The sequence below is a fragment of the Zalophus californianus genome, chromosome 8, assembly GCF_009762305.2.
Source record: "Zalophus californianus isolate mZalCal1 chromosome 8, mZalCal1.pri.v2, whole genome shotgun sequence".
Lineage (NCBI taxonomy): Eukaryota > Metazoa > Chordata > Mammalia > Carnivora > Otariidae > Zalophus > Zalophus californianus.
The window spans coordinates 25457761-25473974 of NC_045602.1; the positions used below are offsets into that span (position 1 = coordinate 25457761).

Sequence of the window (16214 nt, forward strand, 5' to 3'; positions counted from 1 at the left end):
TCCAAATAGGGAAATACCTACATTCTGTCTTTCCACGTGGCAAAAGGAAGCACTGAGGATGCAGTTTTTAAGCCACTCTGCCATCTGCAAGGTGCTTCCCTGTAACCCTGAAAGCAGACACTAGGACCCTGTTTTATGGATGTGAAAACGGTCCCAGCAGTCTAAGGAGCAGAGGTCGGAATAAAGTAAGCTGCTTTGCTTCCTTGGTGATTAAGACCCACTGCCCAACACTGTCTTCCACTGTTGGTGTGGGTTTTGGTTCTTTCCCCCTGCTGATCCCCCGGCCCTCTGCAACCATGTGTATAGACCACTTGATTTGCCCAGGCAGATTTTCTGGAGACCAACAGTGAGCTGGAAGGGAGGTGGAAAGTCCCAACCTTGGCAGGGGGGATCTTTGGGGTGAAGATGAAATGGCTTGTCCACCCCCTTGTCCTTTTCCTCTGCCTATTCGGACACCACCCATGTTTGTTGTGATGGAAGACAGAGCGGTGCTCCCGTAGGAGTTGGGAGTCACAGGACCATGTCAGGGCCAGAGCAAGCACCATACAGAGCGGTCATACAAGCAGCACATACCCACAAACCCCATCAGAGCCCTGTAGACTTTTGAGAATCTGGTGGCTGGCAGGCACATAGCATATCTCTTAGCTGAAGTGTGAAAGGCACCCAAGTGTCTCTTGAGTTGCCATAGTCTGGACAGTTCTTTGGTGTTTAATTCAATCAGGATCCTGAAAGATCCACTGGGACCTCCAGGGAGCCTGAGGAGACCTCGGGTCTTAGTGCCTTTTTAGCAAAGTGTACGGCTGAGAAAAGCATCTCTGGCTGAAAAGTAGATAAATGGGCTCGACAGCATTTAAAAATAGGTAGGATTACAATCGTGCCAGGCTCCTGAACTATAAAAATTGGGGGCAAATCAGTTAACACAAGGCTGCTGTGATGCCCAGCTCTGGGGCGCCAGGCTCATAGATGGCAATGTGAACAGCATCCCCAGTTGTGCCCTGGGGCAGCCCTCTTCCCCTCTCTGGGCTTCTGTCTCTCATCAGAAGAGGGCAGTAGTCTTCATCGGGAGAGAGCAGCAGGACTACCTGTGCTGCTACTCTCTCTTGCTGAGAGACAGAACTAGTCAAACCTGGCTGGGTAGACCAGATGCCTCAATTCCTCCCCAGCCCCTCTCCTCTGTTCTTCTCGGAGGTGAGTTAGTAGACGCCAAGGACAAGAGTCCTCTCAGAAGGCACCTGAATCACTTGGGATTCTTGGCTGGAAGCAAGGAAAACAAATCAGGGTGGGATGAGCAAAAAGCCATTTACGAAAAGTCTAGAGAATGCAGCTGGGAAAGTGGGTGGGAAGCAGTGGGGACAGCTACACAGCTGGATGCCAGCCCAGGATCTGCCTCCACTGCTGCTGCCGGGCCCCAAGATTTGCTGTGGATAATCCCTTGGCTGGTCCTACCTCAAAAGTCCAAACCCAGAGTGACCGAGATTGTGGGGATGGGGGAGGCAGACATGAGAAAAGCATCTGATTGGACAAGCCTGGCTCACACATCTACCTCTTTGCATCCAGGGGCTGCGGAGAGGAAATATTTGGCCTCTTTGGTTGCTGCAGTGGGAAACTAGGCCCTGCCTTCCACTAAGTGGAAGAGTGTTCAGGTGCCTGATGGGGAGGGCAATGACAACAGTCCATTGCTGCATCTTTCAGTGTTCTTTGATGGTCTCAGCAGGTCTCAGGCCCCTCAGAAGTACTGTGCCAAACCCCAACCATTTCTTTCCATTCATTTCACGCAACTGGGAAGTAGAAATGTGCTCAGCCTGTCACACGTGGGCTGACCTATGGTTCTCACTGTTGCTTTAGGCTCAGTGAACAGGAATGAAGATTATTCCTAGAGATGCTAAATTCAGAGCCCCAGCCACAGAGGTGGTGGTTACGTTTGACTGAAGGCTTGGGGGACATCTGGTGCCCAATCCCCAGCTCTGTCATTAACTCTGACCATGTCACTTCACCTCAGTTCCTTCAGTTTCCCCATAAAGACAGGGTCTTTGTTATATCAGTGCAGAGAGGGTGTGGAGCATATGATTTAAGAACCATTCACTTTATCTTTGGGATACATTAAATTATTTGGTAAAGGAGGTGGGAGCAGAGGTATCGGATTTTCTTTTGTAACACTTTTAAATAGTATTTTAAAAAACGAATTCCCTGATTACCTCCTCACAGTGGGGTGTGTGCAGACTTGTGGGTGGAAGGATGGTCCCGCAGGAACTGCAAAGCTTGTTGGGAGTGCCATGGTGGGAGGGGAGGCCAGGTGGAGAGGAAAACCTGACCTTGGATGAAGGGCCAAGCAGATGCTTGCAAGCCAACCACCAAGCTATGACTGGATGTTGGCTTAAATACAAGAGAAAAACATACCTCCTGGTTTTATACCCAGAATTGGTTTTTTTCCTTAAACTCCTTTCAAAGTTTAGCCAATGATTCTCTTTCATGCACATAAGCAGCACCAAGGGAGCTTGTTACAATGTGGATTTTCAGATTCTGTCCATGGAGGTTCAGATTCAGAAGGTTTGGGATGGTCCCAGCAATCTGCATTGTTACAACAGCTGGTCTTGGACCAGACTATTTTTTGAGTAACAAGCATTTGAGCCTGCAGCATACCAGGAAATGCTGACAAGTGACACCGGAAGGAGGTGTGTCCCACTGCGAGCCTGGTCAAGGCTGATCTCCTGTCAGGCCCAGGTTTTCCTGTAAATTTGGAGTTGAACCAGGTGAACTCTAGAGCCCTTTGGGTTTGATTTCCGAGGTAGTTTAGTGAAATCTCCCAGCCTGGTCAGCTGCTCTCTCTGCCCAAGGAACGCACAAATGTCTGAAAGGGTAAGCCGTGATGAAGGCTGCCTTACCTTGAACACCTTGAAGCTTAGTGGAAATTTGTCTTTTGCCTTTAAATTTTGCAGCCTGACATTGACGGATATGATGACATTGTTGCTTTCCATGCCCTCTGGCACAGAGAAGATGTACTGCGTGTCCCTCGGAAGTCCTTCTGCATGAGAAAGAGTGGTCATTGGAGCTCAGCTTCACTTCTATGACTCCTAGACCTGGGCCATACTGGTTCAGAAAGCTCCAGTGGCTTGTGTTGGCAACCCTGGATTCGGAGACCTAAGGCTCGGTCCCAGTTCCCACAATTACTAGTCGTGGCACAAGCTTCTTCATTTTGTGAGCCTCTATCTCTTCCTCTTAAAAACAAGGAGGGGAAGTATATTCCCCACTTGGTGAAAATGTTTCCTTAACTGTAAAGATGAGGGCTATTTTTATCATAATAAGTGGAATGTCAGAATCCTCAGGTATGTATGAGCTTGTGCATTGGTGATAATCATCAGAGCCTTGAAATGATGTCAATCCCCAAGCACCAAAGGAGACACAGGAAAACAGGCAGAGGGATGGCAACTCATAGTACGCTACTACCCAGGTGTGCTCATCAGAGCCAGAGCAAGAGACAGAAGTAAGGTGATTAAGTAAGGTGGATTCAAATATGTAGAAGAATGAAGATAAGTCAAGATAGAGATGAATCAATACACATCAGCAGGGTCGGATCACAGGTTGGGAAGCTCTGAGAGGAGAATGGGGAGACACAGAGGCTCTTCCTTGTGAAGGTTGAACAAGATGATGCATTCAAGTGTACCTAGCAGGGCCCAGCATGTACTTGCTCGCTGGCTCCCTTCCCTCTTTCCCATGCAAGGAATTGCTAAGAATAGCCCCAGTATATCATTTTGCTTAGTTCATTGATATGTGCTATATCCAGGGAAGGGGACTTTGGCCCCACAGTCAGACAGATAGGCTCTGGAAGGTGAATCAGTAAATTTACTGCCCAAGTGTGACTTGGCAGTTCCTTAGAGTCCACCCATGGCCTCCTGGTGCCTAGATTCTCTGACCGGCAGAGTGAAGATCCTGGAGGTTGAAAAGAGGGGTACCTGTGGGTCATTCCAGCAAGCCATTCTCAACAGGTAGGTGCCAAGGAGAGGGAATGGTCATGTCTAGGTGCAAACACATGCACACTCATACACACACACACGAACTTGTTTGCATAGCTCCTCCTCTCGAGGATGTGTAAGCATACTCAGGTTCATGTTCACCAGGAGCTATTTCACTCATCTGTGTGGCAAATGGGGAGCAGGAAGTGCAGTGAGAATATGTGACCCTCCCAAGGTCACACTCAACAAAATTCATCTCAGGGGAACCCAAAGACAGGTGCCCGCCTCTGGGATCTCTCTGTGCTGCTGCAGAATACACCAACCAACATGGGGCAGGAGTATTCGCTCTGATGTCTGGATGGTGCTTTATGGGGCAAAGCGATGGTTTAATCCAAGCCCTGACTTTTGTCCAGTGTTCTTTACACAGCTCCCCACTGTCCTGGGTAATTACTGAAGAGCGGTGAGTCTGTCCTCCTCCTGGGGGACAGGTGGAGGTTAGTAGACAGTGGGAGAGCATGACAGGGCAAGGGAGGCACACTTGAGATTCTCCCACCCAGCCCACCAACAACTGTTTCCCTTGGAGAAGAACAGCTGTCCCTTTAGACTGGCAGATTCCTCTCAAGTTCAGGCCAATGGTGTAGAATCAAAGGCCATTGAGACTTGAAGCCAGGACAGGGCTAGGGCTGGCGGCTTCCATCTGGCAGAATTACCAATGTCATAACTACCTGTGGTGTTTCCTGGAGTTGCACGGTTCTTAAACATCATTTGGGACCATATTTTATGAGGCATGTTTCCTTGGTTTAGGCTGACTGGAAATTGGTTACATACAAACAGGCAGGAGAAGTTGTCTTGGAAATCTTGACATGACATCCTGTTATAAACAGATACGCGTCATTTTACTGGTTTTGTTCCCAGGGTGGGGGTTCCCATCACTCCACTGTACCTTTGTCTATCAGTTCCAGTATTCATGGACTTACCCCTGTCCCACCCAAAGACCAGAGCCTCGTTCTGGCTCGCTCACTGTCAAGTATACTTCTCCCTCCTGTGGTCGGGAAGACAGGACTGAATAAAACTCTGGGTTCTGCATGTCCCTCTCATGGCCATGAAGGATGGCTGTCATCTCTCTCTCCTCTGGGTCCTACATGGTGCTAGGAAAACTGCTGTTCCCTTGGATCCTTCGCCAAATTCATTGTTGAGATCCTTATCAGAATAAAATGGCTTCAACATCTAAAATCCCACCTTGTATAACACCCAGTGCTCATTACATTATACGCAACTGATAAATTGTTGGGCACTACATCTGAAACTAACATGTACTTTATTGGCTAATTGAATTTAAATTTTAAAAAAGGGCAGAAAATAAGAAAAAAATAAAATCCCACCTCGTACTGTGATTAAAGTGGAGATATTGGAAATATTTTTCCTTTCTAGTTTACATTTGTCTCTCTGCTTCTTGATTCCTTAGACCCAGCCTCCTTTTCACACATGCTAAATTCATTTAAATACTTTACTAAGTCAACCATACAACCTCTCAGGAAAATGTCCTTATTATCCTTTAAAAAGTGAGCACATGGCTGAGAATGTGTTTTTAAAACATCTAGTCCTACACAGCTGCCAGGAAAGGACGCTGATGTCTCACCCAGAGCTCTAGAGTCAGGGCAGGGAGATTAATACCGAATTGCTCTTTTGGAAGACTGTGGAGCTCCAGGGGGATGCTGTGGGTCCTAACAAGATGGTGTGGAAGACACAGATGTGATAATCAGGCATCCTGGCTTTCGGGAAACTATTGATTTCAAAGCTTTGGGGCCAATGTTCCCTTTTACCATTAACATTTCCTAGAAGTTCTAGTATTTCAGAACTGAAATACCTTTCACACAAAGAGAAAGCACACAAATAATTTCCCGTCCAAAGCTTTTGTGTCTTGGTGGAAAAAAAGAATAGTCTCCTCTACATAGGTCTCTGCAAAGCTAATCTCTAGTCTCACGAAAGTTTAGGGAAAGGGGTAGGGATTGAGGGTGTGGCCAATAGGTAAAATTTTACAAGGTAATTTTAAAAGAAAAATACCAAAACTCTCCATCTTCCTTATTCTCATACAGCAGTCTTTTTTGTTGGTCGTGGGTTTTCTGCCATTCCAGAGACCTGAGCATGGAGAGACAGACCACAGGGTGAGATCTTCCAAAGCACTGTGTCTCAGCAAAATGTGCCCCAGCAGGAGGCCTGTCCTCCATTAGTTCTGGGGGTACACGTGGAGGGTGTCATTCTACGTAGTGACAGAATTCCTCCTTCTCTGTACGCTGGTGGCTTCCGAAATGGTCTCCAGCCAGATCCTCTTCCCCGAAATGGATACACGCTACAGGCCAAGCCATGTCTCCACCAGAGCCCCTGGTGACCTGGAAACCAACCTATCCCACTCTGCACCTCTGCCTTCTCCCAGGGCCTGCGTGGGACTGCGAGAAGCCACTCCCTTATAACCCTTATAGGCAAGCAACCGCCAGAGTGTGATGATCCGTGATTCCACCTCTGAAACCCCTCTCAAAGCCACCCACTAACTTCCGTCCCTCCTGCTGCTCTGCTGGTTCATGAACCCTCATCCCCTTCTTGGACTTCCCACGAGTCTCCCACCACACAGTCCTGCCCACTTCCCCATCCACTCTCCACACTGCCATCGAAATGATCTTTCTCGAACAGAAGTCAGATTCTGACATCTCCCTGCTGAAAACACATCAGGGGTTCCCTTTTCCTCTCAGGCTGAAGCTCAAGCCCCTGAAACAGAAACTTGGCCTCTGCCTACCTCTCCAGCTTTACCTGAGCAGCTCCCTACTCCCCCCCACACCCCATCCTTGAATTCTACACTCAGAACATGAATGTCTTCATTTCCTTGGAAATACCTGTCCTGTCCCTGCCTTGGCCTTCACCATGAGGCTCCCTCTGCCTGGGATAGTCTTCTTCATTTCAGTCCTGTAAACTGAGGACGTCACTCATCTTTCCTCCTAAAAGCCACCTCTGTTGAAAACCTTGCTTGTGCCCCTGTGGTGTCCCCACTCCACGTCGAGAGTCAGTGCTCCTCCTTGGAACCCACATGGTGCCCCGGACCACTCCTGTCTCAGCACTTAGGACCCTGTGTTTCTAGTGCTCCTTTATTTCTTGCCATCCCTCACTGGACTCCTAGCTCCACGAGCTCAGTGAGGCTCTCTCACCACTACATCATCACAGAGGTTCACCCACTGCCTTGGCACACGGGCCTGCAATAGTTTTCTGCTTGCTTAATTAATAAAGTTGTTCAGTTCCCTGGGATAATGGATTCCAGAAGCTAGTCCTTGGGTCTGTGGTGGAGGAAGAAGCCCTCGCAGGCAGAAGGGAGCAGCTGTCCCTTCTTTAGCCCGCTCCTCATAGCAGAGACATGCTCATAGGCAACAGGCCCCAGAGGCGCAAACGTGTCATGGATCTCTCTCTAGGAGCGGCCTGCATCTTGCATCGAGGGAGAGTAAGGCAGGGACCACCACTCAGGCTACAGGCCGCAGGCCGGACCAGTCAGATGTGTTATTGTAAAATGGCAATTTTATAATTAAGGGATAATTACGTTTTCTGCAGTGTGTAAGGGAAAATAAATGTAGTGTAAATCAATATGCTATCGATTCATGCAAGTTTGCCTTTAAGTGTGTGCGTCTGAAATTTCAATTATGGCCGAGATTAGACTATCTGGCTCTCTCCATCCATCTCCACTCCTTAGAGAGCAGGGAGGGCATCGACCACCTGCATGGAGATGGTGATCATGTGGCCTTATCACTTTCTTCCGGCCCCGCTTCTGGGGGGATGTGGTGAACGAACCTAAGCACAGCCAGGTGTGTGGCCCTCAGAGTCAGCACTGCTCTGCACGTGTCTCACCCTGTTGAAGGGCGTTCGGAAATCCCTTGCCCATAGGGTTTAAACCCAGAATCTTAAGCTGGCATTAGTCTCTCTGGCCCCGGCTCCCAGCACTTCTCTCCCGGGCTCCTCTGTTGGCCCTGAACACACTGTAAGCATTCCTGGCTCAGCGCAGTGGTCTACACGGCCCTGCCTACCTGGTGATCTCTTCCCAGCTGAATCATCCTTTTTTTTCCGGCTTGAACTCAGGTTCAACTCTATCCGTGAAGCTTGCCCTGAACATGCCAGCCCACGGGAAGCTTCTCTTCCCTAATGTCTGGTGCCTTGGCTGCCTTCACCAGTCACGCGGTGTTTAGCACAGGAGACGAGGTGGAATCTGTTGCCTCTTCTCCTACCCCAGGCAGATGCATCATTGACATTTGCCCTTCCTGCACTCCAACCCCAGCAGCCAACCCCGAGTCAGGGATTCTGCTAACCACATCACCCGCTGGGCCATATTGGCAGCTTGGGGTAATGACTGAGAAAGAGAACTGGCAAAGGCCAGAAGTTGCTAAGATTTACATCGGAAGAGGCAAAGGATACCCCTGGGAAGGAAGAAGGAAGACAGGCAAGATAAAAGGAGAAGGGGGAAGAGTGAGTGGAAACACAACACTGTCCATGGTTCATGGTGTTGCAGTTTCATTCCCCTTGTGTGGAGGGATTCAGCTGCTCTGTGCTCCAGGGGGCATCTGAGGTCCCACCGGGATCATTCTATGAATTCACTTTGCTTGCTACCCCCCTTCCACCTGCTCCCCCTTCTCTACCCCCAGCTCCAGTGCACGTTCATCTTCCATTTGCCAAGTGCCCACTTTGAGCAGGCACACGCCAGCTGTAGGGGCTCAAAGGGGATCAGAGTGGGCCCTGCCACAGCCTAGCCTGTGGCGTCAGGCCAGGTTCCGGGCAGCCCAGAAGTAGGGCAGGGACGCTGGCCAACTCTGCATTTGCCTTCCAGAACTCACTTCTCACTGTATTGATTTTCACTGCTGTTGGGTGCTGTTCACCTGTTTGAATGCTTTTGCATTTCTAGTCTTATTCTCTTTCCCACCGTCGCCTCCACCTGACCTGCTGGCTGCCCGAGGAGCAGGTAACCTGTCCCCAGCTGGCCCTCTAGGGACACTCATCTCATTCTTAGTCATCAAGGGATGGGGACCAGGGATCAGTCTTCTTGGCAGCTGGGAACTGGTAGCCCAGCCCCAGGGAACCACCGACCACAGAGCTGCATCCCCACTGACCAGCTGGGGCAGAGAGCAGCTGTGTGGGACATGGCCAAGGGGCCTCTGACACTCACCCAGCTCCGTTCACTCCTTCTATGAGCAAGGTGTGAGTCCAGACACCAGTTATACGTCAGAGTCCAGATCAGTAGGGAGGATGGACAACCCAGGCGGCCAGATCTTTGCCTCAGTTCCCCAACTCCCCCCACCAAATGAAATCTTTTCCTGATGGTGTCATCAGGATCAAAATCCCATGGGGTCCCTTATGGGATGAGGCTCCTTCTCTCCATCTCTCTCTGCCAAGTAAAACTTAATATCTGTCCCACTCCTTCCCCAGCCCTTTAAAAAACAGCTAATTCTGGATATGTGGGTTCACAGTGCTAAACTGTAGCCTTCTGGGGGCTAGACACTGGGTCTTGTCATCTGTACACACCCCACAGCACCCCTAACACAGTATACTTAGTGCAGAGAGCACACAGTAGGGGTCTAATAGAAGCCCGCTGAATGGCATCATGGGAATGGGAAGTGGGCTGACAGCCACACATAGGTGTGAACTGGACAGTGAGATCCACAGCAGGTGAGACAGATGCCACCCTCCTGCGGCTGGGGCTCTCTGCATACCAGGCCTTCAGTGAAGGCTGGAGAGAGGTTTTCAGAAGCCATACCCATCACTCCAGCGTCCTCTCCATTCGGTGTTGCCCCAGGGGTTCCACAGGCGGATAAGGTCTTCCCAACTCCTCCCGTACTGAATCTGCAAAGAACAGAAAAAGAAACTGTCAGTGCTCGACAGCAAAAGTCAGCAGAAAGAGGGGCTATGAATGCAGCTGCTTTTTACCTCCAAGGACTAATTTAACTTCTGACCTCATTTGGCTGCAGCCAGAAAAAAAAAAAAAAAAAAAAAGGAAAAAAAAATCAATGTGTCTCTGCTGCCTGCATGGAGTTGGAATGAGAGGGGAGAAAACGGACCCTCTTTCTGCTCAGCACCTCGAAAGGTAGACATAGCTTCATCATGCCGGACGAGCACCTCTTGGAATGTGGGCGAGCTGAGATGTAATGGCTGATGAATAGCGTGCAGCGTTGTTGTGGGCTGCAGAGGGGAGATCTTGATGGGTCCCCAGCCTCCCGCAAGCTCTGTTCCCAGCAGTATCCCTCTTCCACGGACGTAGCTGCTTTCCTGCCCACGGCCCACTGCTACCTGTGCCGGGGTCTCCACAGCGTGGTCATGAGCGAGGATGTGGAGGAGGCGGGTTTGAGCGAGAGTGGGACAGCCTGGGGGGCAAGACAGCCCAGGTCAGCCCTCCTCTACCCACACCCCTGTAGGCAAGCAGGGACCCTGATGGCCTGAACTTTTCTTCCTTCCCTAGTTCCCCGATATGGAGGCTGGCTCCTTCAGACCACAGAGGCCAGAGGCCAGGACCAATGGTAAGTTATAACAAGACAAACTCAACCCTTTGAACCCAGGTTCCCAGATCCAGGAGCCCTCAGCCTGGTGAGAGGAATTAAAGCATGGTTGCGTTTAGCTGGACACTGATGAATGCTGAGGTCATCTGTGGAGGCCGAGGCCTTGCAGGGGTGAGGGAAGGGGCCCATTTGCTCTGTGGTTCCAGACCAGGGGCAGCGGAGACAGCCCCGAGTGCAGTACCATCACATGGAAAAGAACCCCGCGTGTGGAGGTGGGGCTTGGAGCCTGGTGCCAGGGGAGTGCATTCTGTCCTTCAAACTGCCTGTGGATGTGTATACAGCCCTTGTCTTGCACAGGAGGAAACTGGACACCAGAGAGGTTAAGCAACTTTCCCAAGGCCACCGTGTAAGTGGCAGAAGAAGAATTCTCATCCCAGCCACTGCTAGTCTCTGAAACCCAGGCTCTTAATTTGGAGAGGAGAGCAGATAAAGGATACAGCTGCTCCAGGGCCCAGACTACTCTGGGGTATGGCCACAATCCTGACCTTGCATCTCACCCCTGGGCCACCTGGCCAAGGCCCATGTCATTACCAGTAGGGCAATATAATGCAGGAACAACGCAGTCAGACAAGGGCCAAAGAACTCGGCTTGGATAAGGTTCTTTTCCATCCACTTCTATCTGGCTGGTACTGTAGGGGAAGGTGCTTTGGCTTTTAATGCTACATGGGATGGGGGGGCTCCTGACACAGACCCGGGTTCCCCACCCCTCCCTGCCCCACCCCTGGGCACTCCAGGTCTTACACACAGTGTATTTATTAACCGTCAGTGCCTGATGGAGCCCATGGAGCAGGGATGTGAGAAATGGTTGCCCGGTGGCCCAAAAAGCTTAATGAGCCACCCTCAGTGCCTAACATAGTCGGGGCTCAGATGGGCACAAGGGTGAACAACAACCAGTGAGCGAAGGAGCTGAGAGCAGGGCTAAATGAGGCATGCAGATAAACACTCACCCCCTTGCCCAGGGGAGTCACCGACCCAGCCAGGTGCGTAATAAAAAATGCCAATTTCATTTATCTTCCTGTCTGTGTGTCGCCCAGAGGAGGATGAGCAGATTAAGAAACACACTGCATTTAGGGGCTGGTTTAATCTTAGCACTTGTGGTCAGTTGTGACCTTCTCTTTTTGGAGGAGAAGTCTTTAGCCAAGTCAAGTTCCTGGGCCTTGGCAGAGAGGCTCAGGGGTCACAGTCAAGGCCAAGGTCACAACAACCTCTATGAACGCACACTTGCTTGCTTCACCCTCCTGGCTACTCATTGTACCTTGGCCCTGGTCAGCTGAGAAAGGGTACCCCCGGGCAAGGGGTGATCCAGGTTATCTAGTCTAGGATAATATTTCCTCAAATGCATCTCTTAAATGCTAGTCCCGCAGGCTATTAATAATTAGTCCTAGGAGAAGTGGTTTCATGGCTCACAGCAGATTAAAACCAAAGAACTGTGCAAGACTGTTGAATCACAGATCTGTACCTTTGAAACAAATAATACAATATATGTTAAAACAACAAAAAAAGAGTAGGATAGCAGGAGGGGAAGAGTGAAGGTGGGGAAATCGGAGGGGGAGACGAACTATGACGATGGACTCTGAGAAACAAACTGAGGGTTCTAGAGGGGAGGGGGTGGGGGGATGGGTTAGCCTGGTGATGGGTATTAAAGAGGGTACATTCTACGTGGAGCACTGGGTGTTAGGCACAAACAATGAATCATGGAACACTACATCAAAAACTAATGATGTAATATATGGTGATTAACATAACAATGAAAAATTTAAAAAATTAAAAATAGAAAAACCAAAGGCTGTCTCAATATATAAAGGGCCTTTCCCAGGGATGGCGGAAAGGTCATGCAGGTGCCCTGGCTCCTTCCACGTCCAGCACAGATCACTCATTGATCACAGCTCTTTCCCCAAATCTGGAAGCAGTGCCAGAGTCTTGTCAACACAGTCATCCAAGCAGCATTGCCACTGGATCAAGGTTGGCGCCCAAGGAAACCAATTTGTTATCCCTAGCCCTAGACTTTCCATGTCTGGGACGGGGAGTAGGGGGAAGCAGCATGTCCCTATGTGGCCTGGTGTGATAATGGCACTGGCTGCCCCCATTGAGTATTCTGAGATGGGCGTCGGAGAATTCAGAGAAGAGAGTCTGGGGCCACTGTACCTGGGATCTCTCCTGGCCAGGGTTAATCGGGGTGATTCCTTCCTTGCTCGTGGGAAAGGTATTTTGAGCTCCTCACATCCATTCTGTGATGGAGGTGGGGGTTCAGTTATGTCATCTTCACAGGCCAAAGATGGATGCGTTCATTCACACACAAGCGCACCCATCCGTTAATCCCACGAGCATTTGTTAGGTGCCTACTGTCTCCCAGGTACTGTGCAGAGGAAGCATTTTGTTACGCCTTTCCCTAAGGAGAAAAGCAGGAGGCAGAAGATACTATCTCTATTTTTGTGGAAAACTCGCCACAACACAAAACCACAGAGCAAGCGGCCTGAGGTCACCGGACAGGGGACAGACTGATTCAGAGGGAAGGAAGGCAAAGGCGAGATCCCATGCCAGACGCTCTGCATTCTATAGCCCATAAACACCTGCGGGGAGTGGACCCTGGGGCTTGGGACATTGTCTCTCAGGGCCTAGAGGACACGATTAGACCTCAAGAGCTGTGGGAAATACAGAGATGGGGGGACGTGTGGGGGGGATGTGGGAAACCGTCACGAGGCCAGGGGGCATGGTTACCACACAGCTGGTGTCAAGTAGCTGTGCTAACCCCGACCTCCCCCTCTCAGGCCTCAGCGTCTCACTTAGGAAGGGAGGGGGCTGGACTTCAGTCGTGCTTTCCAGACCAAATGATAGTGCACACAATTTTGTCGACCCCAGGTCCGTTCCTGCATCAAGGGAAACACTGTCCTCCTCTCTTCCATGGGAGTGAAGTCTAGCTGGGCACAAGGAGGCCCAGCTAGACAGGATGTTTCCCAGACTCCCTGGTGCCTCGGTGTGGCACATGATTAAGTTCGGACTAATGGGATCTGAGAGGAAATGCTGTGTGTTTTCTGATGGGTGCCTTCTATAAGAACGTGTAAGTGTCCCTTGGTTTACCTGCTTACCTGAGAGAGAAATGAACTTTATCCTACTTGAGCCCCTGTATTTTGGAGTGCCTCTGTGGTAGCAGTTTAGTTGGTACGTAACTAACAAAACCCTGTCAGGGCTTGCCCCAGTGGATTGGGTGGTTCTTTCTTCTTTCTTTTTGGGCTCATCCCACAGTCTAGCTGGACACTTAGCCTGTCTGAGATCAGGGCAAGCATAGCAAGAACTCTGGTGGGTCCCTGGGGGATGAAGCTGCTGGGCATCAGAGTTTCTGGATGAGTAGAAGGAATGAGGCTGAGCGGGGCTTGCCGAAGGCATGTGATGCTGACTCCTGTTTCAAGGAGCAAGAAAGCCCGGCACAACCCACGGAGCCTTACCCGCTCGGCTCCCGTCACGGTGTAGGCATGCTGACTGACCAGGCCGTTCTCCATTCTCCTGGCCTCACCTGTTGGCTTCAGAGGAGGAAAGCAGACCAAGCATTACACATTCACAGGTTCCTCAGAGAAACAGAAAAGCACAGCTGAATCAGCAGCTAAGCTGTGGCTGGATGAGAGGCGTCCCACGGACTTACACTATTCTTGGAACTCTTTTCTAGAGGGACAGAGTTTGAAAGCTGCCAGGTGGATGAGGCCCTGGAGACTACCTCATTACTGACAGAACCCCACTGAGTCCTGAGGCCAACCTGGACTGTTTCCTCCTCCAATCCTTCGTCCTCAATGACACACAGCACAAAAGGCGTCGGCTGGGTGTCTTGTAGGAGTTGGGAATACCCTACCACCCCCGTGCTGTGAGCAACTGGGATTTAAAGTGCATATTAGTTTTTGGGTGGCATTTCAGATCAGGGGTATGTGACTCAAAGCCCACATGTTTACAGGGTGCAGGAAATACCCTCCTGGATAGGGAGCTGGCTGTCTCAGAATAGACTCCAAAATAATTTGGAGGGTCGTCCAGGCTTCTCAAAATGGGACACATTGACCTTGGGATGCCGCCTTTGGAGCCAGGGAGAATCAAAGGGCTCCAGTCCCTCTGGACCCCACTGTGCCTGGTCACAAAGGAGTGGTAGGCAAAGGCTTCAGAGTCAGGCAGCAGGCATTTGAACCCGACTCAGCCACTTACTGGCTGGTGTGATGCTGAGCATTTTCCTTAGCCTCTCTGAGCCCATTTCCTCTTCTGCAAGTGAATTCTGCAGCCCCCTATCTCAGAGGGAGGACTGCTGTGAGGATGACATGAGGCACGGCTTGGCCATGCCCCTTACTAACTCAACGGGCTGGTCGCTAGATACTCCTGGGCGAGGAGTAGAGTCTATTCACCTTGGCCAGGGTGGCGCAGGCCATCAGGGAGCCTGCCTTGGCTGCTGTCTTCACCATCGTTACCAGGTCAGAAGGAAAGTGCAGGTCGATGCTGGTGACCACCCCTCCCATGAGGTCCACCAGGGCATCAGGAAGGAAGCCGTAATGCAGGTTGGCATAGGATCCATGAAACCTGGAATGGGGGAAAGTCACATCAACCCCTGTGGGGACTTTGGTGAGACACTCCAGGAAGGGAGGTTGCACACCTGACCTCTGCATGTTGCCCAGTGAAGGACTGCCCAATCTAGTCCTGGACTATGGCTACCTGCCTTCTATTCACCTGGACGAAGGTTCCAGTAAAGTGCCACCATCCTTCCCCTGGTCTCCTGGGGCTGGGCAGCCCCAGAAGCAGCAGTTTTGTGCAGGGGTTAGAGAGCAGGTGCTGGAGCCTCAGGCCAGGGATCAAATCCCAAGCTCTCCACATATTTAGCTGCTTGACTTTGAACAAGTTACTTAACCTGGCATATGGCAAGCCCTTAATAAACAGTGGACATGATGATGATGAATATCCAGTTTCCTGTTCAGTTTAACAATAGTGGTCAGTCCCTGTTGTGTGAGGGGTACTGTGCTAGGCACGGAGTGCTCAAAGATGAGCAAGACCTGCCCTCCAGGAGCTCAGCCAACAACCCCGGTGCCTACTTCGGCCCAAAGCAGCCTCTCTTCTCTTGCAGTGCCAAGCGTGGTCCAGAATCCCCGCTCTCAGAACTAAGCCCCTCATCCCAGGTTCATCAAGGAGGCCACATCTTCCAAGCGAGCCACGTGGAACCCTCATACGTGTCCTCTAAAGCACCTCTTCACAGTCTTGCGTGGGGTTTCTGCCCCATTTCCCCTCCTCCCTGGTCTCCTCCAAACCTGAGCAGCCCCAGTCACTCACTAGGGAGGCCGAAAGATTCCAGGTTCAAGAGCCAAACCACTCTGGTTCGACGCCTGGTTTCCCCTCTCCATGAGCTCTCAAACGTGGGCAGGAGGCTGAGATTTCCTACGGCCCCCTTTGTCGGCTGGGGAAGTGGCATGTGACAGTCCCCGCCTCCATGGGCTGCTGTGACGGGTGTGCCAGTCCTGGCACGTGTGGCCAGCAGTGGCCGTGCTCGCGGCTGTCACTGTCGGGCACAGCAAAGCCACACTCCCCCTGCTTCTACCTCCGCAGTTGTCACTCCTTCCCAACCTCACTCTGCCCCTGGGACACTCTCCTTAGAATGAGTCGTCTAGTTTCTTTGCAGCCCTTGGGGGTCTATTTGCTAGGAGGGCCCAGGGGGGCCTCACGGGAGGGGCAA

General features: G+C 51.0%; 1 protein-coding gene across 7 annotated transcripts in view; it reads right to left on the bottom strand.

Annotated features, from left to right (window-relative positions):
• Positions 1-16214, bottom strand: part of CAPN13 (calpain 13) — an 80296-nt gene that overhangs the window by 25521 nt on the left and 38561 nt on the right. For all 7 annotated transcript variants that reach the window (XR_003524430.2, XM_027620546.2, XM_027620545.2 and 4 more), the window contains exons 6-11: positions 14902-15073; positions 13969-14043; positions 9730-9815; positions 6015-6089; positions 4676-4821; positions 2883-3022 (exon numbers count right to left, since the gene is read on the bottom strand). Coding sequence is in view for 6 of the 7 variants with exons in the window: in XM_027620546.2 (XP_027476347.2) it covers positions 2883-3022; positions 4676-4821; positions 6015-6089; positions 9730-9815; positions 13969-14043; positions 14902-15073 (694 nt within the window). In the remaining variant the exon portion in view is untranslated. The remainder of the gene's footprint in view (positions 1-2882; positions 3023-4675; positions 4822-6014; positions 6090-9729; positions 9816-13968; positions 14044-14901; positions 15074-16214) is intronic.